This window comes from Mustela putorius, unplaced genomic scaffold (genome assembly GCF_011764305.1).
Source record: "Mustela putorius furo isolate JIRA1106 unplaced genomic scaffold, ASM1176430v1.1 tig00003853_pilon_pilon_pilon, whole genome shotgun sequence".
NCBI classification, from domain to species: domain Eukaryota; kingdom Metazoa; phylum Chordata; class Mammalia; order Carnivora; family Mustelidae; genus Mustela; species Mustela putorius.
In genome coordinates this window covers 8,287,156-8,311,656 of record NW_025422005.1, presented here as the reverse complement: position 1 = coordinate 8,311,656, position 24,501 = coordinate 8,287,156, and the positions used below count along the sequence as shown (strand labels likewise).

At 58.2% G+C, this 24,501-nt stretch overlaps 1 protein-coding gene across 1 annotated transcript; it reads right to left on the bottom strand.

The window, feature by feature from the left end:
• Positions 1-173: 173 nt before the first annotated feature.
• CUNH1orf167 (chromosome unknown C1orf167 homolog) lies at positions 174-23,211 on the bottom strand. The gene is given in 20 exon segments (XM_045064932.1): positions 174-502; positions 970-1,080; positions 1,303-1,481; positions 1,626-1,788; positions 5,049-5,198; positions 5,832-5,880; positions 5,990-6,158; positions 7,044-7,252; positions 7,970-8,124; positions 8,233-8,419; positions 9,884-10,070; positions 10,603-10,778; positions 12,770-13,064; positions 13,166-13,485; positions 15,086-15,210; positions 15,881-16,330; positions 16,783-17,058; positions 17,269-17,999; positions 18,925-19,056; positions 22,988-23,211. Coding segments are annotated over 19 exon segments (4,296 nt in total). The 5' UTR covers positions 18,995-19,056; positions 22,988-23,211; the 3' UTR covers positions 174-208.
• Between the last annotated feature and the right edge of the window lie 1,290 nt (positions 23,212-24,501).

Sequence of the window (24,501 nt, the reverse complement as noted above, 5' to 3'; positions counted from 1 at the left end):
CCAGTCCCTGCCTGCTGGTCTTCACTGACTCAGCAGGAGAGAGGTGTCCAAAGAGCAGCCTGATGGCAGAAGAGGCAGCCAGGGTCACGGGTGTACCCTCTTCACTCCCGTCCCGGGGTGGCTGGCTGAGGCAGAGGGGCAGCTCTTAGGGGACACTGAGCAAGAGAAGCAGCTGGGACTAAGGACGGTGTTTATTGTTTTTCAGAGCTCAGAGAGCCGGCTCCCGGGTCACCAGGCAGAGGGATGTCTGGTGGTTTGGGCCTGCACTGCCCTGATGGGTGGGGCGTTGTTCCTTAGGGAGGCTGGGCTCAGTGTTGTTTTTCTTTCCAAGGGAACAAGTCACAGCTGCAGCTGGGTCCCCTGCCCCACCATGCACACGGGTTCGAGCAGCTTCCAGCCTACTCCCGGGGTTCCTGATGCCCGCCGGGCTCAGGGCTATCAGACTGCTGGTGGCTCCTCTTCTGGCCCTGGCTGCCAGGAGCTGGCGCCACTTCTCAAAGACCTGGAATTAGGAAGGAGGAAGGAAAGGCTATTTGGCTCCCTCCTGGGTCTGCTGTCTGTGCTAGGCTAACACCTGTGCCCAGTTCCTTCTCCCCACCGCCGCCCGGCGACACCCCCCCCTTCCCTCCACCCCAGCCAGCCACCCAGCCACCCAGCCAGCTCTAGCCCCAGGCCAAATGCACAGGCTCAGAACAGATCTGATTTGTGATCTCAGAAGCTACGCTCAGAGCGGGGTGGATAAGGGATGGGGCAGTCAGGGACCCATACCCAACGTGGGCTAGTGTGAGTGGCAGACCTGCTGTGGCCAAGGCTCATGCCCACACCGAGTGGGTAGAACTGGGCTGAGCGCCTGATCACCAGCTAAATGGGGACCCAAGCTGTGTTTTCTCTAATGGAACAGACACCTCTCCTGAAAATGGAGGGGCCCAGCTCCGAAGAGCTGCTGAGGGGTGGGAGCTACCCCCATACCTGGGAAAGGACCCGGCCGCTTTCTTGCTGCTGTAATCTCTGAGCCACCCACAGCTGCAGAGCCCGCCTCCGCCACACACGCCAGGCCTGCGTCAGGTGCCACTGCCTCAGCTGTGGGAGTGGGGGGTAAGAGGGGCCCAGCCAGCCCCTGCTGCCCCCCTGCCCATCTGCCCCTCTGCTGCGTCTTGCCTTGCACCTGGCCCCAAGCTTTCAGACTGTGGTCCGCACAGAGACCAGTATGCTTTGAGAGACTTCATGTCTAGGGGTTAGGGTTGAGGATGAGGGGAGCTGCGAGATCAGCTTGAGGCTGGGGAGAGGGTGCCACCCACTCACCAGCCTCCGTGCCAGCTGCTCGGCTCCCTGAACATCTACCCAGTGTCTCCATGCTGCTGCCAGGCTCCGGGCCCGCTGGGAGCCGTGGAGCCGGGAAAGCAGTGCCTCCCGGTGCCAGCGCTGCAGGTATTTCCTCCTGGTGGGGAGAAGCCCTGGCGTGCACCCCGATAGCCAAGAGCATCAGGACCCCTTAATGACCAGGGAGAAGGGCAGAGCCCGGGATCCTCCCGGAGAGAGCAAGGAGGAGGGAGGGCCCAGCTCCCGCCCGGGCTGAGCCCCGCCCCCGCCCCCGGGGCCCCGCGCGCCCGCCCCGCTGCCCTAACCCCAGCTGTCTTCTAGCCGCGCCGCCTTGGCCTTGGAGGGGTGGGGCCTCAGAGTAGCGATCGCTTCCTGGCCTCGGAGGCGGCCGGCCTGGGGCCTGGCCCGCGCCTGCAGGCCTTTGCCACCGGCAACGGAAGGCAAGGCAGAGGGGCCGCTCTCTGCTGTCTGGAAAGAAAAGGTTAACAAAAGCTGTACCTAAAAAGGATTAGCCTCGTTGCTGGAAGCCGATTTCCAGGCCTGGGAGATGTCTGGCCCCAGGGACTTGTCTCCTTACTCTGAGCCCAGGAGACATTTCTCGGCTTCCTCTGTCCCCCGTGGTTGTGGTGCTGGCTTAGGCCGGTTCGTGTCCCGTAGCCGTGGGCCTGAGGAACAGCCAGAGAGGATAACCTGAACCCAATGGGCTTGGACCCCCTGCATCCCAGGCAACGTGGCAGGGTCCTTCCTGCCCTGCCCTGCAGAGAAGCAGGGCCTCCTCCTTCTGTGTGGCCCCGAGGCTCCCAGAGGAGGCAGGGAAGACACCTGCCTGTAGCAGGGCCATCAGCACACACCCCTGCTGCCTCCCCTGTCCTCAAAGCACGGCCAGGGTTGGAAGCGGAGGGGCGGATCCATCATGCCCACCGCCTGGTGAGGGCTCAGCTGTGCCAGTGCAGTCCGTCCCCACTTGGGTTTTACAAAGCGAGATTACCTGCCTGACTCCGGAGCCCAAGCCCAGCTACGGCTCTGCTACAGACCAGGGACTCTCAGAGGGCCTCTGTTGCATGGGGAGGCCTAATACCAGCTTGTGCCACCCGGGGAAGGCTGCCTGGGGGCATGTGTTCCTGTGACAGGGATTGGGGCTGGAGCCAAGCACTGTTATTCTCCCCGGCATTTACTTTTGGTTTTAGTACGCCTCTTTTTCTCCATCGGCACAGGGGATCCAGACTGCCTTTGCTGATAAGAATGGAATGTTCAGGGCATCTGGGTGGCTCAGTGGGTTAAAGCCTCTGCCTTCGGCTCGGGTCATGATCCCGGGGTCCTGGGATCGAGCCCCACGTAGGGCTCTCTGCTCAGCGGGGAGCCTGCTTCCCCCTCTCTCTCTGCCTGCCTCTCTGCCTACTTGTGATCTCTGTCTGTCAAATCTTAAAATAAAAAAATATGGAATGTTAATATTTTTAAGCAGACCAAAAGTAAAATTGGCTTGTGACACGGATCTAGAAATAAAATGTCGAGTCCCCAGAAGCTGCTGTTGCCACCGCCCCCTGTGCGCGTGAATATACGGGTTCTGCAAATAACCAAAGCGAGGCCCTTTCAATTCCGTTTTAAAAAACAATGTAGGGGCACCTGGGTGGCTCGGTCGGTTCAGTGTCTGACTCTTGATTTTGGCTCAGGTTATGATCTCAGGGTGGTGAGATGGAGCCCTGCCTCAGGCTCCGTGCTCAGTGTGGAATCTGCTTGATATTCTCGGTCCCTCTGCCCCTCCCCCTGCTTGCACTCACACGCGTGTACTCTCTTTCTCTAAATAGGATCTTTTAGAAAAAAACAATTTAATCTTTTTTTCTAAGAACCTTTCTAGAATCTATTACATGCTTCCTGACATTCTGAAACAAAACTCTGGATGATTCCTGTACATCTTTAGGAACCTGTGTGGCCTGCCAGTAACTGGGGCTGTGTGTCCTCCAAGGACATCCCTAGACTGCCATGTGGTGTCCACATTCTTGTGCCTGGCTTCCATTGCGGCCTCTTCAGTCCTGTTTGCCATTAGGCTCTTGTCACCATTTGCAGGTGTCAGAACTAAATGCCTCCTTTTTTCTTTTTCTTTTAAAGGTTTTCTTTTCTTTTTAAATACTCTGCACACCCAACATGGGGCTTGAACTCACAACCCTGAGATCGAGAGTCCCATGCTCCACCGACTAAGCCAGCCAGGCGCCCCAGAACTAAGTGCTTCGGGTCTGGAGAGGGACCGGTGGTTGTCTTTGAGTGGAGGGAGTTATGAAAGAAACATTCCCTTTATATCTCCTGATTGTCCTGTAGTGAGCAGGTTTATTTTTTCCAATAAAGAATAAAAGGGACTTGACAAACAGTTGCTCCTATCCCCATGTACCCGACCCTAGGCTGCACCAGGATACATAGGAGTTCAAGTGTTTGTCTCCCTAACAGACTGTGACCACAGCATTTGTCTTTGTGGCGGACCTGTGCTGGGCTGGCACTTAGTAGGTGCTCAGTAAATGTTTGCTGATGGACCCAAAGATGGCAGGCTTCCAGAGCCGGGAGGTGGTTCTAGAACGTGGTAGGGGTCCTGTCCCTACCAGTGGGTCCCCTGGATAAGCGTCCAGCCACGCTTGCCACCATGGGCTGAAGTAAGCTGATTCTGAAGCCACTGGCCCACCCCACCTAGGCCGGCTCACCTGCTTCCACAGGGCTGGAGCTGGGGTCAGCGCTAGAAGGCGCCCTCTGCTGGCCACCCTGGGCCACTGCCTGAGGTCAACAGCATGGGCCTCCGGGGCCTTCCCCTGTGGTTCCATCCGCATACTGAGCAGCGCTGCCTGCCACTGGGCCCAGTGGGTCCACAGGAGGCGTCTGGACCCAGCCTGCTGGAACTGGGTGATGGCGGCTCGCTGGTCACGGGCCCTGGCTGCTGACTGGGCCCAGGCCTCTAGGATCCTGGGACACAGGGAGGAGCCCACATGTGTGTGAAGCAGAAGGTAAACCCTTCCCAGCCAGTGCTCTGCTGGATCCTCCCCTCATCCCTCTTCTGGGGAAATTGGGTTAAAAGAGGCCCAGAGAGCAGCAGAACATCACACCCCAGGGACAGAGAGCGGCAGTCTTGCTGTCTTCGCCTTGCTCTCCCTCACAAGAGCACTGTTTAATGAGCACCTGCCGTGTTTCGGAGCCCTGAGCCCAGTGCTCCCACGCATCCCCTAAGGCGGGCCTGTTATCCTTCTCTGTCCTTCAAAGACTTGCTCAGAGAGGGGTTGCTCTGCTGGAAAGTGCGGGTCTGGACTTGGACCCCAGGACGAGCTGCAATCGCCTTTTCCTCTGACCCCAACCTCCCGAGCCCCATCGCCAGCCACCACATACCCTCTACCTCTGCCAACAGCAAGCCCAAGGCCTCAGAAACGGACTCAGCTGGACGCACTGTGTGGGGCTGCCCACAGGCCACGGGCACCCACCTGTTACTCAGCTTCTGGGTAGCATAGGCTCTGCTGACCCGGCATAGGCAGGACTCACCCACCCACTAGGTCTGGCACAGGGCCACTCTCTCTTCTGCCCGCCAGCAGGCCTCGCAGCACCGGCCCAGAGCCGCTCGTCATGCTATGAAGGCCTGCTGGGCCCAGGCCCTGCTCGGCTGCCTGTGCACCCGGCCCCCCCGGCACGTGGCTTCTGCAGTGGGCCACAGAGGCCCAGGCCACACGCCACTCCTGTGCCCAGGACTTGGCTGCTCAGGCATCCTGTCACGTAGCAAATGTGGCCCCCACAGCCTTTCTCGGGCCATCCTGAGAGGCTCCCATGGCCGGGACCACCCCTGTGTCTCTTTCAATTCCACGCCAGGCCTGGAAACGGCTGAAAAACAGGAGCAGAGGGAGGGGCCCAGCTGGCTCTCGGAGTCAAAAAGTCCCATTTATTCCAAATCGCATCCACAAATCCCCCCACTAAGTGGCCTAGGTAATACGTGGTTTTGCATACACGACCCTGTGCCTTCAGCACGTAGACACGATTGTGTAATGGGTCCAAGTGCCAGCTTTGGTCCAGGGCCTCCACACGCAGACGGACTCAAGAGGGCAGGTGTCCCCTAGAGGTCATGGGTACCTAGCAGGTATGGGGGAGCAGTGAGGTCTGGTCGCCCCTCACAAGCCCACCCGGGGGCAGAAGGCCGGTGAGGGGAGCACAGTGTCCACTGTTCAGGTCTGAAAGTTTGGTATCGGCCACTGAGCCATCAACGGCCAGCCGCCCGTGTGGGGACACTGTGAGCATCTGCGCATTTGTAGCTGAACGGTGGGAGCAAGCATCACCTGTTCCCACTGCTTCTAACTATGCATGAGCGAGCGCTATACATTTTACTGGAACATCTCTATTTTCAGGAAGAGTTCACTCATTTGGAAACTGTACAGAGCAGAACTTCCCTGTGCTCAACAAGACACGGACGTGATGTTGGGACACACGTAATGGTGGGTGTCGGAGGCAGGGACTTCCCCCGCCCTTCCTGTGTCCCCTCAAACCAAAGGACTGACCTGGCTGGGAGTTGGAGACTTGGGGCTCATCAGGGCATCGGGTGGGCACCTCTCGAACAAAGCAGGTAAAGGAGTCAATGGTCACAGGTCTATGGCTCCCCCGTTAGGTCCCTGGGCTTTATCTCTGTTTTGTCCGGAGTGGGGATAACCTCTCTCACCCTCCTAGCCCCAGGCCCACCCACCTGTGAAGTAGACGCCGCTCTGGGCAGGGCCCTGGGCGTCTCTGACGAGCTGCCGCCTGCCGCCAGTCCTGGAACACGGACCCCCTCAAGGCCCGGAGATGGACCTGCACCCACGTCTGGTACCTGGCATGCAGGGACTGCTGCCCTGTGACCCGAGAGAGGCGGAGATGCCCCCGGGCCTTCATCCCAGCCGCACCCCTCAGCCCCGGGTAACTGTGGGCCCCTCCTCGGACGGCCCTCTGCACGTGACCCAAGCAGGGACAGAGAAGGCCGCCTAACCATCTGGGTTTAAGTGCTTGGGTTCCAAGTGTCCTGTGATGAACAGGCCAACCCGGCTCACTGTTTTTCATTTCTTGGAAACGTTTAGGGATCAGGACAATTCACGTAAAAATCTGGATTTCCAGCTTTTCCTTGAAAACGAGGTCAGCATAATTGGACAACGATTGGGCTGGAGAAGCAGCTGTCCTCAGTGGACAGGACAGGAACTTTCCAGAACAACCAGGTCCCCACCCACCAGCTCCCTGATATATGTGTTGGTGAAGTGGGAAGCCTCGGAAACGGCCCCCAGTGCTCCCCACCTCCAGTGCTGGGCTCTGAGGACACCAGCACTGGGTGCTCAGGCCCGTGACTCCTGAGGGCCAGGTGAGCATAATGAGGACGAGGGTGGAGAAGATGGCGGTGAGGACGACACCTACTAGGAACTGAGCTCCGAGCCAACAGTGGGGGGTGGTGTCCTAGACTCCCCAGAATCAGCCTCTGGGGAGGGTGCTGCTGTGATCCCCATTTTACGGATGAGTAAGCTGAGGCTTGCAGAGGTTGTGCAGCTCGTGTAAGGTCCACACAGCTGGGGAATGGGCGGGCAATGTCCAAGCCCCTGGTTCTGCTCTGCCTCCCCCCACCATGCCGTCCTGGGCATGCTCCATGAGAGTCCCATTCCTGGACTCTGCAGGAGGGCACAAAACCCTGGGTCTCCCTGATGGACCTGGCCCTTCCCTCCCCTTTGGTGAGCCGGCACTAGACCCCAACTTACTCTGCCAGCAGGAGTGCCAATGGTGCAGGGCCCCTCGGACCCGTGTGCGGTCCCGTGCCCGAACCCACTGCTCCACTTCGCGCCCCTGTGCCAGCTGCCGCCGCCACAAGCCCAGCGCGGCCCTGCAGCTCCGGTCCCGGGCCCAGGCAACCGCCAGCTCTCTCTGGGCCCCTTGGGCTGTGGCCCAGTGGCTCCAGCTGAGGAGAGCGCTAGGAAAGGTGGGGAGGGGAGTGTCCACTCTGAGGATGGTCACTGCTGCCCTGCCCTGGGCTCTCCCAGCCACCCCCTCCCTCAGGAGCTTGGAGGGGGGACTTTTCTCCCTATTTCCATCATGGGGGAGTGTGGCTTGCTGGGGACTGGACTGCTCAAATGCTACTCTGAGTGTTATAACAACAGGTTAGGGAGGAGATGGGATCACGGACCCCAAGTCCTGAGTTCAGCCACTAGCGATCAACACTGTTATGAACTGAGTGCTTACTCTGTGCCAGGCCCTGGGCTCGGGGATTACGTGCCCCTACCTTATTGATGCCCACTGGAGTGACTACTGTTATTATCTCCATACAAATGTGGAGGTGGAGACACAGAGAGGTTAAGCAACTTGCCCAAGATCACAGAGCTAGGGAGGAGCAAAGCTGGGATTAGAACCCAGGCGGACCCAAGCACTGTGCAGCAGATAAATGAATGAATGAGCCACAGCTTCAAAGTCTCTGGGAGAAACGACTGGCGGGTTGGGAGGGCAGGAGAAGTCCAGAGGACCTGAATCTGGGTACCAACGGATTGGAGCGTGGGGTGGGAGCCCTCTGGAAGGCAGACCCCAAAGGGATGTGGGAGTAATGGGAGTCAGAGTAATGGGAAGGGGACTAGGTACAGGATGTCCACAGAGCGGTGGGCGGCGTGGCTCACCCACCATGGGGAGGGATCCCTACCGCCTCTGAAGGGTAGACTGGTGCCACCTCGCTGCACCCCAGGACTGCTGAACCCGCACCTGCCAGGACAGAAGGCACTGTGCCCTCTGCCGCTGCCCAGATGCCCACAGAAGGCTCAGTGGGAGGTTCTCCAAGAAGGCGGGGGTCCTGGAAGCCTGGGGAAGGAGGAAAGGAGTATTGGGTCCTCAGGCCCTGCCCTGTCTCCACTGTCTCCTCACACCTGCCCCCTCCACCCCAGCCCATTCCCACCCCCTGCCCCTCACCTTCTCTAGTGAGCTTCGGGGTGGGCTGCCGTCCAGCAGCAGCTCCCCTCCCGGGATGCTGCCCAGGAGCTCCGGGGCCAAGGTGGTCCTGGCACTGTCTGACGGGGTGCTCGGACCCCACACCCTCAAATGCCACCCCCTCAGGATACGCCGAATCACCTGCCGCCTCTTGTCCTGGAGGAAGGAGCTATAGGAAGGGGCAGGTGAATCTCCGGGCCCCAGCCTCACCCCCAGGCTGATGAGGCTGCCAAGCAGGTGCTGCCCCCAGCCAGGTCTCTGCCAGAACTGGTCTGGAAGGGGCCACCCGTGCCCAACGCCGGGCTAGAGCATCACCTTGCAAGCCAGCCACATAGGGGACTACGTGGGGGGCTCCAAGACGTACTCATGCCCATTGGGGTCCCACCCCCCGGAGATTCTGACTTAGCAGTCCTGACTTTTCCAGGGCTCCCAGAGTGAATCTCACGAGCCGCTAAGGCTGAGGCCACTGCTTTCTACACCTGTATCAGCTCGCGATCCCTGCCACACTCCTGATGGGACTCGGAGCTGGGACCCAGACCCAAGGACCCCGGACTCAGAGGACCACGCGTATAGCCACATCAGTACTTCTGCCTCTGTTCAGTTATGTAGATAGGGAAACTGAGGCCTGGTGGAAGGCCATTTCCCCAAACTTCAAATAGCAGAAGACGGGGGATCCAGAAGCTTATTTTAGAGCACAGGACAGCCCCAGCTCTGTCGGAAGGAGATATTGACTGTTCCCTGGTGCCCAAAGGCTAGAGGATGGACTATAGGACTATAGGAGAAGGAGAGCTACATTCTGAGGGATCACGGTGAACTGAGTTCCCTCGGAATTCTAGGGACTTCAAAGAGACAGAGGGTCCAAGTGGACCAAGTGGGTGTGGGACGAGCACATGAATGGGGGGAGGGGCAGAGGGAGAAGCAGGCTCCCCAATGAGCAGGAAGCCTGACCTGGGGCTTGATCTCAGGACCCGGGGATCATGCCCTGAGCCGAAGGCAAACACTTAACTGACTGAGCCACCCAGGCATCCCACTATGGGGCTTTCAACTTATCCCTGCAACCGCTGGCTTACATTCTGCTTGACATTCCACCAGGGCAGCAGGCCCTCCTGATCCCCATCACCCCCTCCCCCGCAGCCACAAGGGTCCCAGCACTTGTAGAAAAGCAACAGCGACCCAAAGAGTTGCTCCTAACTCACAGTATGATTTCAAGCAAGTTGCTTGGCCTTCTCAGCCTCAGTTTCTCTAGCTCTGTAATGAGGCAGACGGGGGACAGGGGACCATGCCTCCAACCTGCCAGACCCCAGCAATGCAGGCACGGTTTCTGCCACCAGGGGGCTCCCACCCATCCTGGAGAAGAGCAAGCAAGCTCCTGTGTTTGCAGACTCTTGTGTTAACAAGCATTTGTGTCCCCAGCTAACTCATGGCTCCCACAGCTCGCTCTCTGCTCAGGCACTGTCTCCAGGCCCCTGGGCCACCTCCCGGTATCACAGCATTCTGGGCCCGGGGACGGGGGGGGTGCCCTCTGCAAGAGCCTGGGGAAGAGCAGGACCTGGCCCATCCCCCATGGGGCACTCCCCAACTCCATTCACATGCCCCCCCCCCAACCCTGGGTCACAGGCTTGCAGACACCTACTCAGCCCTCTGGCGCTGGGACAGCCGTGTCCTCCAGAGCAGCAGCACCCGGTGCAGGGCCAATCTCTCGCAGGCTTCCTGCAGGGAGCCCCCGCCTGGCTCCAGGGGCAGCCCCTGGGCCCGAGCCAGGACCCCCAGGCCCTGGGCTGTGGCCCCTCCGGGCGCCGAGCTGCAGAGGGCCGTGTTCCCTAAGGACCCGTCAAAGGATGAATCAGCTGCATCCGCAGTTACCTCCTTCCACCCAAAGCCCTTGGTGGAACCCGTGGCAGCCTCAGCCCGCCTCACCCCTCCTTAGGATCTCCCCTCCCAGGCACTGCCCCCACCCACTGCCTCCAAACCCTCCCCTCCAAGACACCGCAGAGACGCCATCTTCCCCTATCAGATTCTGGGGGAGGGAAACCAGGGCTGTGAATGATCTCCCAGATGAGGAGCTTCTGAGAGCAGCGACCACATCGCCTCCTAGCGGAAGATGGACCAAAGTCTCTTGCCTAGAGCCGCTCATGACCCGGAGTGAGGATGGGGCCCAGCCAAGGCCTGCCTGCTCTGGGGACCCCTCCTGGACCCTCCTGGGCTGTCAGACCGCACCCCCCAGAATGCTCCGGGTACCACCACCCCCCATCACAAGATGCCATCAGTTCCCCTGGGGCCCAGCACAGAAGGAGCTTAGGTGACAATGTCGGAGGGAAAGGGAGCCCCTCGGTCTGCCCCTTGCTCGCTCACCCGCCTTCTGGCGGCAGAGGGACAGCTGGGTCACCTTCGCTCCATCTGACGTCCGGAGCTGTTTTATCCACATCCACTGTTGCAGACATAACCTCAGGGTCCCTGCCCGGCGGCGGGCCAGGCGGTCCCGATACCGGGCGGCTCTTAGCATGAACTTCTGCCAGGCCCCAAAGCACCTGGGGGGCCAAGAGAAGGTGCTAGTACTCGTAGTCATGACGGCAGCGACAGCCACCTGCCCTGTGCCACTGCTGAGGCCGGGGACAAGCCCCTTCACACTCTGAACCTGTTCAGACCACCACGCTGTCACCCCTGGGTGCCCGGATGGCCTCAGCAGCCTCCTATCTGACCTCCCGCATCCACTCGGGGCCCCTCCAGGCAGTGGAGACTCCGTGGCCAGAGTGATCTTTTCCCAAGCTCAAATGCCGTCATCTTACTCCCCTGCTGAAAACCTCCAGCGCCACCCCCGCCTCGTGCCCCCTGCCTTGAGCTTAGGACAGAATGTCAGCTCCTCAACACCACCTACAAGGTCATGTATAATCTGGCCCCCCGGCATGCCTTTCCATCATCACCTTAAACCCTCCCTGTCCCCTAGGCTCCCCACCTCGGGCTACCAAGGTGTCCTTTGAGTTTCCGACACTCCCCTGTCACGGGCCTTCGCCTGCACCGTCCCCTTGCCCAGAGCTCTCCTGTTGGCTCTCCCGCAACAGACCAAGCATTCACCCTCACATCTCCGTGAGACTGTGGTCAAGCTCAAAGTTCTCCTAGGAAACGGCACTGGTGGGGGAGGAGGGCACCTAGGTGGCTCAGAGCGTGAAACATCTGCCTTGGGCTCGGGTCGTGATCCCGGGGCCACACGTGGTGGGGCTCTCTGCTCGGCCGGGAGCCTGCTCCTCCCTCTCGCTCTGTGCTCTCCCTCCTTCCCTCTCTCTCTCGAATAAATAAAAATAAAATCTTTAAAAAAAGAGAGAAAAAACTTCACGGGGGAATGCAGTTGGCAGGAATCAGACCCAGGGAAACTCTACTCAACCAGCAGCCTGGTTTCCTCCACAGATAAATTGCAAAGAAAAACAAAAACTCAAAAAACTAGAAGGGACCCCAGAGCTCAAAAAGACCTTAAAGGTTTATCCCCCAACTTTAACATAAGGACTTTATTTGGATCCCGGTTCAAAAAAGCTCTAACAGAATGTGTACCTGTAAAACAGTGGGGAATGTAAAGTCTGACCAGATGTTTTTTTTGGCATTAAGCAATTAATGTTCACTTTTAAGCGTGATCATGGCACGGGGGTTATGTCGTTGAAAAGAGTCCCTATCTTTTAGAGACGCTACGGAAGTATTTACAGGTGACACGGTATGATGTGTGTGTGTGGGGGGAGGCTGCTTTAAAATAACGTAGGAGGAGCAATTGGGGTATGGATGAAACAGGGCTTTCAGGAGGTGATTTTCTTTTTCTTTCTCTTTTTAAAATATTTTATTGGTTTATTTTTTATTTTATTTTTTTTTTTTTAAAGATTTTATTTATTTATTTGACAGAGAGAGAGAGATCACAAGTCGGTGGAGAGTCAGGCAGAGAGAGAGAGAGAGAAGCAGGCTCCCGCTGAGCAAAGAGCCCGATGCGGGGCTCGATCCCAGGACCTGAGATCATGACCTGAGCCGAAGGCAGCGGCCCAATCCACTGAGCCACCCAGGCGCCCCTATTGGTTTATTTTTTAAAGAGAAAGAGAGCATGAGCAGGAGGGGCAGAGGGAGGGGGAGAGAGAGAAGCTCCTGGGGACTCCACGCTGAGCCCAACACGGAGCCCGACCCCAGGACCCTGAGACCGTGACCTGAGCTGAAACCAAGGACCAGACACGCAACCCACTGCCCCACCTGGGCGTCACCCAGGAGGTGATTTTCTTGAGGCTGGGTGATGGGCACACTGGGGGTTAGTATCTATTTTCTTTTCTTTCGTGTAAGATGTAAATGTCACATCGTAAAAAATTAACACAGGAAAAAGCCTTTTATGGGACTGTGTTCCTTCCCCTCGCGACACTTTAACTTAGGGCGCACTCAATGTGATGGCTTCCTGGAGGGGGGCTGGGAGCGGCCGGCACCCAGCTCTGCTGACGACCAAACCTCTCTGCCTTGAGGAAGGGGGGCCCCACTCCCACCTTCTTCCGCTCCTCCCTACCTGCCGAGCCGGGCTCTCCGCTGCTCAGGGTCCGGAGAGGCTCCCCTGAGTGCACATGTCACAGGAGAGCATGGGGCTAGGGGCGGCCTCCCCATCCTCTGAGTCCTCAGTGCGACCTGGGAGACCTCTCCCTGGAGCCCCCTCTCCTGCCAGGCCCATTCCTTCGGATGGAACCACAAGAGGAAGACTGAAGAGCGAGGAGAGAGAGTAGGGAGGACCAGGACAGGAGGAGGCTCTGTCGTGCCTCGTCTCTGGGCGTCCGTGTTCCCCGTGAGTGAGTGATGTCTGAGGGACCCTCCAGTTCGAACACTCAAGCTTCTGCAGGGCCTGCATTAGCCTCAAGGGGACACGAAGACAGGATGTGTGCCTCTCGTACTGTGTGCCCTTGAGCTGGTCACTTAACTTCCCTGTGCCTCACTTTCCCCAACCGTACACTGGGCACAAAGCCTTGCCCAGGTCCCTGGACGCTCAAATGAGATCGTGTCTGGGAAGCTGTCCAAGGAGATGCTCCATAAACATTCATTCGTGCAGTAGCCGCAGCCCTGCCCAGTTTGGGTGCTTGGGACCAGCCCCAATCCCTCTCCCCTGTTTCCCTGGGGCCTGTGGGGGCCCACAGCTCACCAGCCAGTTGTTGTAAGACCTGCAGCATCTGCTCTACCCCATCGCCTCCAGCTGGTCTCGGCCAGGCTCCTGCCTCCTCCCCCGGACTCCCTGGACTGCAAGTGAAGTTGCCCAGAGAGAGGAAGCAATGACCCGGGTTGGGCTGAGGGAGAGCGACAGTCCCAGCCTGGCCACCTGGCCGCCACCCACCACGGCATGGGCACAGGTGCGATGAGCTGCCCCTCCCCCACCCCATTCTCTCCATGTCATCCCTAATTATGGAAGCAACTTGGGGGGAGGTTCTGCCTTTGTTTCATTCTCTCTCTTTTTTTTTTTTCTTAAGATTTTAAAAATGTATTTGACAGAGAGCGAGCACAAGTCGGGGGAGCAGCAGGCAGAGGGAAAGGGAGAAGCAGGCTCCTCGATGAGCGGGGAGCCTGATCTGATGCAGGGCTCGATCCCAGGACCCTGGGATCCCAACCTGAGTCCAAAGCAGAGGCTTTAACCCACTGAGTCACACAGGCGCGCCCCCTCCTGTTTGGATTCTTTTTTTTTTTTTTTTTTAAAGATTTTATTTATTTATTTGTCAGAGAGAGAGAGTGAGAGCGAGCACAGGCAGACAGAGTGGAAGGCAGAGGCAGAGGGAGAAGCAGGCTCCCTGCGGAGCAAGGAGCCCGATGTGGGACTCGATCCCAGGACACTGGGATCATGACCTGAGCCGAAGGCAGCTGCTTAACCAACTGAGCCACCCAGGCGTCCCACCTGTTTGGATTCTTACCGCAAACATGTATTCAAACAATAGGCATTTGAATAATTATTTTATACACGTTTGTTTCATTTACAAGGAGGAACAAAACCCTAACTTTGCAGTAGCGGGCGACTGAGGGAATGGAGAAGAAATGGCCAGCTTGAATTTCACTAAGCACTATCTGGTTATCTCAGCATGTTTTTTGGGTGAACTATTTATTGATTCTCACTTTGAGCGGTGGTAAAATACACAATACACCAAACTTACCGTCTTAACCATCTCTAAGTGCGCGGTTCGGTGCGACATTTCACTGTTTTTCCTACTGTATCGTTTCGTGTGCACGAAAAATACCCGACACACCACTTTTTAGCCTTTCCCCCCATCTAACATAGCACAACCATTGATCCTCGTCACTAAAACTTCCATGCAAATACCAGGAAACTGCTTCTAGGAAGGGGCACCCGTGGGGAAGGGGGTGAAAGGTTCAGATAACTCTCTGGGGTGTTTTTTCGAATCAAGCACGTGTTACTGTTACGATCAGAAATAATGCCAGTAAGAGGCAGGTGTGATGGGGCGCCTGGGTGGCTCAGTGGGTTAAGCCGCTGCCTTCGGCTCAGGTCATGATCTCCAGGTCCTGGGATCGAGTCCCGCATCGGGCTCTCTGCTCAGCAGGGAGCCTGCTCCTCCTCCTCTCTCTCTCTCTGCCTGCCTCTCTGCCTACTTGTGATCTCTCTCTGTCAAATAAATAAATAAATAAATCTTTAAAAAAAAAAAAAAAAAAAAGAGGCAGGTGTGAATAATGCAGCCGTGGACATGTTTTTGCACAAATCTTTGTCCACTTCATTCTCATTCTCTTGTGGGGGGAGCCGGGAGGGGGTTGGGCACGGAGACAGGAAGCGGGGGAGGGGAGGCCACTCGGACTGCCCAGGCCCCACTGACCAATGCGCCACAGGGTAGTCCAGAACTACCTGCGTCTCCTGACTGGCTCCCTTCCTGAGGGGCCTTGGCCTTGTCCTGCCCCAGAGGGTGGGGGTCCTGGCCCAGTCTGGACGTGGGGCTGCCCCTGCTTCTGCTGTAGAGTCCGGGTTCTCCACTGGGGAAGAGAGAGGGAAAGAAGGATGTCAGCGGCAGCCTCATACCCCAAGAGGAAGCACCTGGATGGGGTATGGGGACAGATGTGTCTGACCGCAGAGCCCTCGGTCTTAACCTGCAGACTGCCCAGCCCCTTTGGGAGTAAATGAATGAATGGAGAGGAGCCTAAGATGCAGTGCCTTCCTTGAGAGGCAACTCCTGAAGCTGGGCCCTCCCAAAGCACCCCCTTTCCCAAGGAGGGAAGAACACAGACGTGTCTTCCCAGTCCTGGCTAGCTAACCAGTAGTAAAAGAGCAACCACCCATACGGCGGAGCGCTTGCTATGTGCTAAGTAGGGTTCTAAGTCCTTTCTCTGTATTAATTTAATCTCACAACAACCCTGAGAGGTAAGTAAGTACTATTGTTTTCATCCCCTTTTGGAGCGAAAGAAACTAAGGCACAGAGAGGTTAAGCAACCTGCCCAAAGTCACACAGCAAGAAATTGTGGAACCAAGAAAGTAGTGGAGGCAGGGTGTGATCTCAAGCAGAGCTGGTGCAGGTGTCTGGGTGGCACTCCACCTGCTCTCCCGCAGATCACTCAGGAGGTGCAGGAAAGGTGCCCAGGGGAACGCCCTCCCCCGACATACGAGCCTTTCATCACCGCCCCATGGCCCAACAAGGAGGCCCCTGACCTTCTGGAAGCTCTGGGCCAGCAGGGCCTGAGTGTGTCGCTGCCACGCCACCTCCAGCTGGGCCTCCCGGAGTCTTGGAGCCCGGCGAAGCGCCCACAGGCCTCTGCACAGCAGCTGCCGGCGGCCCAGGGCCACCGCTGCAGCCTCCGCCCGGCGTTTCTGCACCAAGTGCCACCACGCTCTGAAACATCTGGAGAGCCACTGCCAGCTGGGGCCGGAACGGGGCTGATCAGGGGGGTGGGCCCCACGAAGCAGCTGGGGACCGCACCTCACCCAGGGCACCTGCCCAGCCCTGATGCCCCATGCTGCGGCAGGAAGACCAGCTACGGGCTGGAACAACACCCTCTGTTGGTGGCCAGCCCAGGAAGTCCCGGCCAGGAAAGCTCCCAGAGCCGCAGAGTGCCTCCTGGATGGCCAAGAGTGCCAGGCAGCCTTAGAGGTTACAGACTCCTAGCAGCAGCAAGAGCAGTCCCCATGTCCCGGTCCCTGGGGCCAGGGAGGGCCCTTACATTCCCCAGCAGGGGCAGTGGGAAGGGAGTCCCCTCCCCTGGAAGTCCCGCAAGGACCTGCCGCCAGGGCTTGACCTCCATCAGAGGCTCGTCTCCCCTGGCCCAGGCAAATGGGGGAGCAGGTCTCCCAGGAGGGTGGCCAGCCCCCACCCCCCATCCCATGGCCTCACCGGGCTGTCTCGGGCTCCAGGCTCAGCACGTTTCGGGCTTTTTTCTTGGAAAGCCAAAAGACATGACACAGTTCTCAGGCTGAGGAGCGAGCAGGACAGGACACACCCTCTGCCAAGCCTGCCTGCCCAACAGGGTAGTGGCAGCGAACTGGCCATGAGAGTTCCCGGGAGGAGCCCTCCGGGGGTCCCCCAGTTCCCATGCCCAGCCTCCTCTGGCCTCCACCTGCACGATGATCCTTGCTGGGGCTGCGTCCAGCAGGCAAGAAGCTGCCCTCTCTTCCTCCTCGTGGACCTGCTCCTGCGGAGTCACCTCTCCTCCTTCCCGCCTGGGTGGGACACCCCAGGCAGCCCCGGAGCCGGAGCCGGCTAAAGAGCAGAGTCTGGCCTCCTCGATGCCTGCACCTCGAGGGAGCCGGGGCGCTCCCCTCTGCCCGCTGCCGTTTGTCGGCCCCGGGGAGAAGTTCTCTCCTTGCCTCAGGGGCTTGGCCTGAAGGATGCCCTGCTTAGGGTCAAGGAAATCCCCAGTTAGGATCCCCAGCATGGTCTTCAGGGACGCAGGTGTTCTGCTTGCCCGAGAGTCTGAGAGGGCAGCCTGGGTCCCCTGTGTCTCTGGGAAATGCGCAGTTTCCCCGAGACCTGGTAGGTAGGTGCTCCTTCCTCCCATCCCGGGAAGCACAGGTTGGCTGGGCGGGGTGTGGGCGGGGAGTACCTGGCCATTGCTGGGTTCCTGGCACACCTGGCACCTGAGACGGTTGACTGCGCGCTCCAGGTGTCGCACGGAGGCCAGCAGCTGGCGGACGGCGATTTGGGATGGGGTCCGAGCCTGGCTCTGGACAGGTACGGTCAGGTCTTTCAGGGTGAGGGGTTTCCCTCTGAGCCTAGAGGGCCAGCTCCCCAGGCCACACCAGAGTTTGGAGCCTGGCCGTGTGTGTCCACTGAAAGGACCAAAGCCTGCGTCAGGCTGGACATCTGGGCCGGAGGTGTCTGTGGCCAGCAGCTGGGACTGTCTCAGGCTGGACCATGGGCAAGCCAGGGATCCTCGGGGGCGAGGCCTTCCCTGAGGAGTCAGGTGGGGCCAGAGGCGGTGGCTGATGGGACTTCTGCCCTGAGCCGAGCTGGTCCCCCTCATGCTCAGGTTACTCTGCTGGATGGCGAACTCTCTTGTCCTTCCCCGGGGAGTGCCGGCGGGGGGCTGCAGGTTACTCTGCTGTTGCAAGCTTGTGTTCATCAGCTGGCCAGCTGTGCCCTTCAGGACGGGGCTCAGGCCGGGGCTCCGTTGTCCAGCCAGGTTGGTCTGGACTCGGCAAGGCTCCTGGCACAGCACGGCCCCCGGGGAGGGGGTGATGGCAGGCCCTCCCCTCTGGGCCTGGCTCGCACGCACCCACCGGCCATGGTCACTGCCCAGGCCAACATCTCGGCTCTTCAGGCATCTCCGCTGCTCTAAAGAGAAGAGAGACAGTCGTGCCCTGGGGAGGAGCTGGTGGTCAGGGCTCAGGTGGGTTGGGGGTGCTGGTCGGAGACAGGGCCCCAGGTGGGGGGCTCAGGACTCCCCCAGTGGACCGAGGGGTGGTCTGCCTCGGTGCCTGGCTGCAAGGAGCAGGGCTGGGGTCCAGGCAGGGAGGAAGGGAGAGGGAAGCGTGGGGACAGCAATGAGCTGTCGAGGGCACTCCAGGTGAGAGATGACAGGGCTGGGATCCGGGGTGGCAGGGATGGAGGAGGGAATTTGGGGACAGATTTGGATCTGCTGTGGAGGCTCAGAATGGGGGCGGGAGGGAGCACGTGAAGGGAAGAGAAGAGTCAAGATGGACTGATTTCTGGCTTGGGCAGAGGTGATGGGGGACAACCCTGGGGGTTAGAACAAGACCCAACAACACATCCAACAGCTGCAAGGGAGCGGCTCTGGGGGACTCGGGGTGGGGCGTAGTCTCCCCGGTCCCCAAGGAGACAGTGGGAGACTAGGCTTCCTGGGGGCTGCCTGGGAGGACCCAGCATCTGGAGTGGGCCAGAAGACTTGCACCTTTGAGGACAGGAACTAAAGCTCAGGGAGGTTCGGCCACTCGCCCCAGGGTCACACAGCTAGAACTTGGAGAAAGTGGCATGTGAATCAGAATCTGAATTTCCTCGGGGTCAGCTTCTGTCCTTGGCTGGACCAGCTCTGTCGCCTTCTTGAAGCCCTAAGAGCCTGAGCCATTACCCCAGCACAGACCACCCTGGGAGTTGGGGGGGGGGGGTCCTTTCTCAGCCAGGGGTCCCAGCCAGGCCCACTCCTGGTCCGCTCAGCCCCAGGCTGGGAAGACTTTGTCCTGGCCCTGCTGTCCTGGTCCTGCTCCTGCCACACCCAACCCAGACCCATTAAACGTCTTGCCTGGCCTCAGGGGCACCGCGGGCCTGGGGGGCACATTCTCCTTGTGGCTAGCGTCAGGTCTCAGCTCCATAGGCTCCAGGGCAAAGCAAGGCAGACAGCGTCCTTGGTCCACACCACAGCCAGTGGTCTGACCTGTTTGATGAGATGGGTTCTGAAGGGCAAGGGCAGGATGCCTGGTCCCTGCCAGGCCACAGCCCAGCCCTGGTCCACCCTCACCCTTCGCCAGCACCCCTGGTTGCCCTGGGGCCCAACCCCAGCTGTCCTGGTCAGACCACACCACACGCTTTCTTTCCTTTGAAAATGTCTCGTGTCCTCCAGCACCTGCGCCTTCTAACGCTGACCACAGACCTCTCTCTATGGCCCCTGCTTCCCAGGCAGCCCTCTCAGGTGTGGGCTCTCTCAGACCACTGGGCCGGGAGAGGGGGCCCTCTTTGCTTCCTGCTGCCGCTTCCCGTCTCCTCCTCTCTCCAGAACACTCCAGTCCAAAGCTTCAGGCAGACCCTGAAACCAGTCCAGGCCCTGTCCCCTCGTAACTTTCAGCACTGGCTCACTGTTGCAGTCTCCAACACACACCACGGTTCTTGGCGATCTCACCATCCACACAGCCGACACCTCCCACTCTTGGTGTGCAGAGTCCTCGATCTCTCCTTTCCCACCATCCTGCCCTCTGTCCCATCTCAACCACCTGCTCCCATGCGGCCCCCAGACTCGGTCACCCTAAATAACTGCACCCACTCCATAATTTCAGGTCCAGAGCCCACCCCCACCCTCTAGCACCCGATGCAGTGGTCTTTCCCCCATCAGAACCCATCCTCTGGCCCTGCCGACCTCCGTCAGTCCCTCGCTGCTTTGCCGTCTCACGCCTCCTTCCACGGTTTAACCACGCGGCGTATAAGCACCCTTGGCACACCCTCCCCCTGGCCCCACACCCCTCCTCTCTCTGCTCAACACTCATCAGTACTTTTCGCCTACTGCTGCACGGACCACCTCCCTCCAAATGACCACCTTCCATCCCAAGTCAGGGCACGGTTGTGGGAGACTCACACCCTAGTCCCCCCCGCCCCGATGCCAAGTCACACGTTCTCCTCTGTCCTCAAACCCCTGCCACCACACCCCTGCCACCTCCCCGCCCCCCACCCCTTCCAGCAGCCTTTGCTTTCTGCTGCAGTCAGAAAATAGGGTGATCGGAAGAGAAATGTTTTGTGTTCCTTTGCCAGCCAGCTTCCGGGCCATAGCCTCCTAGACCTTCCCCCATCTCGTGTGGTCCCATTCCCAGCCTGACCGTCCCCTGCCCTCTGGGGGCCATCCCGTCTTGCCTCCCCAAGGACAGCGCCCAGGGCCACCACTGGCCTCCCAGGTGCTGTTCTGTGAATCAGGAAAAGCACCCATGACCCCCAGAGTCCCACAGCAGACTCAGGCCTGAACTCGGGGGGCGAGCTTGGGCAGTGGGACACTGGCTTCGGTGTCCTTGCTCCAGAAACCACCCCCCCCCAAGCTTCCCCCTTTTATACTGAATCATCCCTACAAGCACTTAAGGACTTAATCATTGCCATGATTAGCTATGTACTTCTATGTGCTATGTACTTCTTCTAGCTTTAAAAAAACAAAGCGAAGCAACCAGAAACCATCCCCCTTCCTCCTTCCTGAGCCTCCAGGCTCCAGGCCACCTCTCCCACTCTCACCACACCCAAATCCCAATCCCTCTCCCATCTCCACTTCTGCCGACCTCCCTGCCATGGGCTCCCCCAACCCCCACCCGCCAAAGCTGCTTGCTTCCAGCTGATCCCCGAGATGCCACGCCCCTGGCCAGCCCGCAGCCCTGGGCCTTCTGGAGGCAGAAGCCGCAGAGGATGGGGCTCACTCACTCGACCCCGTGGGAGCCCTGGCCCCCCTGACTCCAGGATGCCCTCCTCTCAGGTGTGGAGCCAAACTAAAATGGAGACACCTATGTCAAGGCCGAATGGAGATGGCCAACGCAGGTGCATAAAGGACACTTAACCTAACCTTACAGGAATTACAGTCCTTCTCACAAATCAGCCAAGGACACCAGCCAATTCCTGACCACCAAAGTCTGTTCGTGCTCTCTCTGGACTTCCTTGTTCCCTTGGGAGTCCCTTGAATCCAAGTAAGAAAGACCATTAGCTCTAGACCAATCAGTTCTAAAAACCAAATAACTTCTGCATTTATCCCATAAAAACCCCTTACTCTGTGCACCGTCGGAACTCAACGCTTCTGTAGCCTTGAGTTTCCTGGCTCGCAGGGAGAGAACCGTGCCATGACTCGGTCTTTCTGCTTGGTTTTATTCAGTGTGCAGAGTTTGGATTTTGATTGAGTTTCCTTCCCTCACTCCTGCCTGCCGCCTCCTTCCCACTCACCTCTTTTGATTCCTCCTCTTCTGAGCTCGTGCCCTCAAGTTCCAAGGGAGCCTGTCTCTTATGTAAGTCAAGTTCTCTCAGAACCCAGCTATCTCTAGTGATTTATGGCTCATCTGCTTTCTTGATATGATGGCAGAGTAGTTGCAACAGAGACCTTATGGTTATCAAAGCTGAAACCAATGGGGTGCCTGGGTGGCTCAGTGGGTTAAAGCCTCTGCCTTCCGCTCAGGTCATGATCTCAGGGTCCTGGGGTCGAGCCTCACGTCGGGCTCTCTGCTCAGTGGGGAGCCTGCTTCCCAACCCCCCGCCTGCCTCTCTGCCTACTTGTGATCTTTGTTTATCAAATAAATAAAATCTTAAAAAAAAAAAAAAGCCTAAACCATTTATTCTCTGTCCTTTAAGAACATTTGCTGACCCCCTGTCTTGCATTATCGGCCCCTCCCTCATTAACTTACTGACCTCACCCCTTGTCCCTCTTGCTCTCTCTGCTCCAAACACACCAGCTCCCTGCTGTTCTTCAAAAATGCTGTGTGTGTCCCTGCCTCAGGGCCTTTGCACCTGCTGTTTCCTCTGCCTGGAACTTTCTTCCTCTCCCCTTCAAGGCCAGCCTTAACCATGGCAGTGAGCCCTTCCCTGACCATTCTCCCCTGACTGTAGTGGGTCCCTGATGAGGACAACAAAAGCCAGAGAAATGTAGCTTAAATCACATCTCCTTACAGCCCACAGCCATTGCTGAAATCCCGAGACAGGCAGAGCGTGACCTTCCTCAAGGAACTCATGGTTGCCCTCACGTTGATGTTTTACTAGACACGAAAACCAGCCTTATCTTGACAACGGCCAGACCTCCAAGGTCCTGTAGAACCTGCTCTCAGCACACAAAAATTCCTGAGGAACTCACATGATCTCTAGCCCCACCCCTTCCTCCATAGACTTAAAAGTCTAGAATCCGTGACTCCTCACAATCCTGGTGCAGCATTTTCTGCCCATGAGTCCTGTCCCCCTGCTTTAAGAAAACCTTTTCTACACTGAAGACTTCTCAAGAATTCTTTCTGGACTGTTCCATCAAGAACCCCACAGCAGATCCCAGCGTCCCACTCTGTCCTTTCTTTCCCCTGCCTCCGTTTTCTCCATGACTTGCCACCACCTAACGGAGAAAAGAAAGTCCAGTTCGCTCCCCTCCCTCCAGGGAGCCACGAGCCAGTCTTTTCTTCCCCTTCAGTATTTGCTGCAGGTGGACTCACACCTGGCCCATGAAGCGGTTCTACACTATGCAAAACGAGCGCGGGGACGATGGCAAAGGGCATGCGGCCTTTAGCGCACACCCTGTCAAATCCACACCGCAGCCCTAGGCATTAGGTCGCTTGTTCTAGAGATGGGGAAGCTGGAGCTTATAGGGGCTACGGGTCTAGCCCACGGCCGCAGCGGGTCAGGGGCTGCAGAGGGGCCAGGGGTGGAAGGGGACTAACGCCGAAGCACATGCTCAGAACCAGGACACCGCCCCCCCCCCCAACGCTTTCCAAAAAAGCCTAGAGACAGCTCAACCCTCAGGTTGGAGTCCCCACCCCGAGCCTGGGCGCGTCTGTCCATCCATGTGCTCCTCACCTCTCCCACCTCTGTCCGCCCCCTGGAACGCCCCCCGCCCCATCCCTGCCCAATGAAGGACATCAGAGCGTCCCTCCGCTTTCTACCCAAAGAACCGGCGGTCACTTTTCCTGGCCTCCTGGGCCCGTCCTCCGGCGCCTGTCCTGCTTCTCCCCGTCGGGCTTGAACTTGGAGGGGACCTCCGGCGAGGGCTAACGAACGACCCAGGCGGGTAGGGTTGGGGGGATGGCAGGGAACGCGCCGCCCAGCGCCCGCGGAGCCTGGAGGGACACGCGGTGGCTCCAGGAGTCGCGAGGGCGGCCACCGGGGGGGCCGCCGCGTGGGCTGCAGGGCGCGGGCGGGGCATCCACCCGAGCGCGCGTCCTCAGCGAGGGCCCAGGTCCTGGCGCGCCTCCAGTTGCGAGGCACGTGGCCTTGTGCAAGCTTCTTGCACGTGCAGGATAGGCGACACGGCTGGGTGTCGGGTCCCCCTGAAACCCCCTCCCGTGGGGCGTGCTGGGCCCAGTCACAGCGCCCTCTAGGCTGTTCACACCTGCCAAGCCTTTGCCCACGCTGTTCCCCATGGATCCCTGCCAAGCCTTTCTGCCCTCTGTCCAGTCTGTAAGCTTTTCCCTTTGCAAACCGGGAGAGGAAAGAGCAATTGACCTGGGGTCAGAAGACCTGTGATCGCCAGCCTTTCTGGGGCTGTGTGCCTCACCAAGACCCTAACCTCTCTGACCCTCGGGCTTTTCATCTGCAAAGGGGAGGCTGTAACACTTCCTCTACTATCTCACTGGTTGCTGTGAACCTTTAACAAATCAATGCCCAAGAACTTTTTAAAAGTCTAAAGCAATTCTTGAAGGAGGGGGTAATTATTACTTCCTCCCTGAATCTGCATAGCTAACATCACCTCCTAAATCTGGGGGATTGAACCTTTTGTTATTTAGATCTTGTGCTCAGAGTTGATGCCTTAAAGGCAAGTTGGTCAGATACAATTTAGTTACACCAGCTCCCTTAGCCGTTTTGACTTTTTTATCTTTTAAAGATTTGTTATTTTTTTTTTTTAATTTTTAAGATTTTATTTTTATTTATTTATTTATTTGTCAGAGAGGAGGGAGTGGAGAACACAAGCAGGCAGAGAGGCAGGCAGAGAGGCAGGCAGAGAGAGAGGAGGAAGCAGGTTCCCCGCGGAGCAAAGAGCCCGATGTGGGACTCGATTCCAGGACCCTGGGATCACGACCTGAGCCGAAGGCAGCGGCCCAACCAACTGAGCCACCCAGGCGTCCCTTAAGATTTATTTTTAAGAAAACTCCACCCCTAGTGTGGCGCTCGAACTCAGGCTGCAGAAATCAAGAATCAGGTGCTCCACTGACCAAGCCAGCCAGGTGCCCCTGCATGGTTTAACTTTTTTTTTTTTTAAAGATTTTATTTATTTATTTGACAGAGAGATCACAAGCAGGCAGAGAGGCAGGCAGAGAGAGAGAGAGGGGATAGCAGGCTCCCTGCTGAGCAGAGAGCCCAATACGGGGCTCAATCCCAGGACTCTGGGATCATGACCTGAGCTGAAGGCAGAGGCTTTAATCCACTGAGCCACCCAGGCACCCCTGGTTTAACTTTTTTC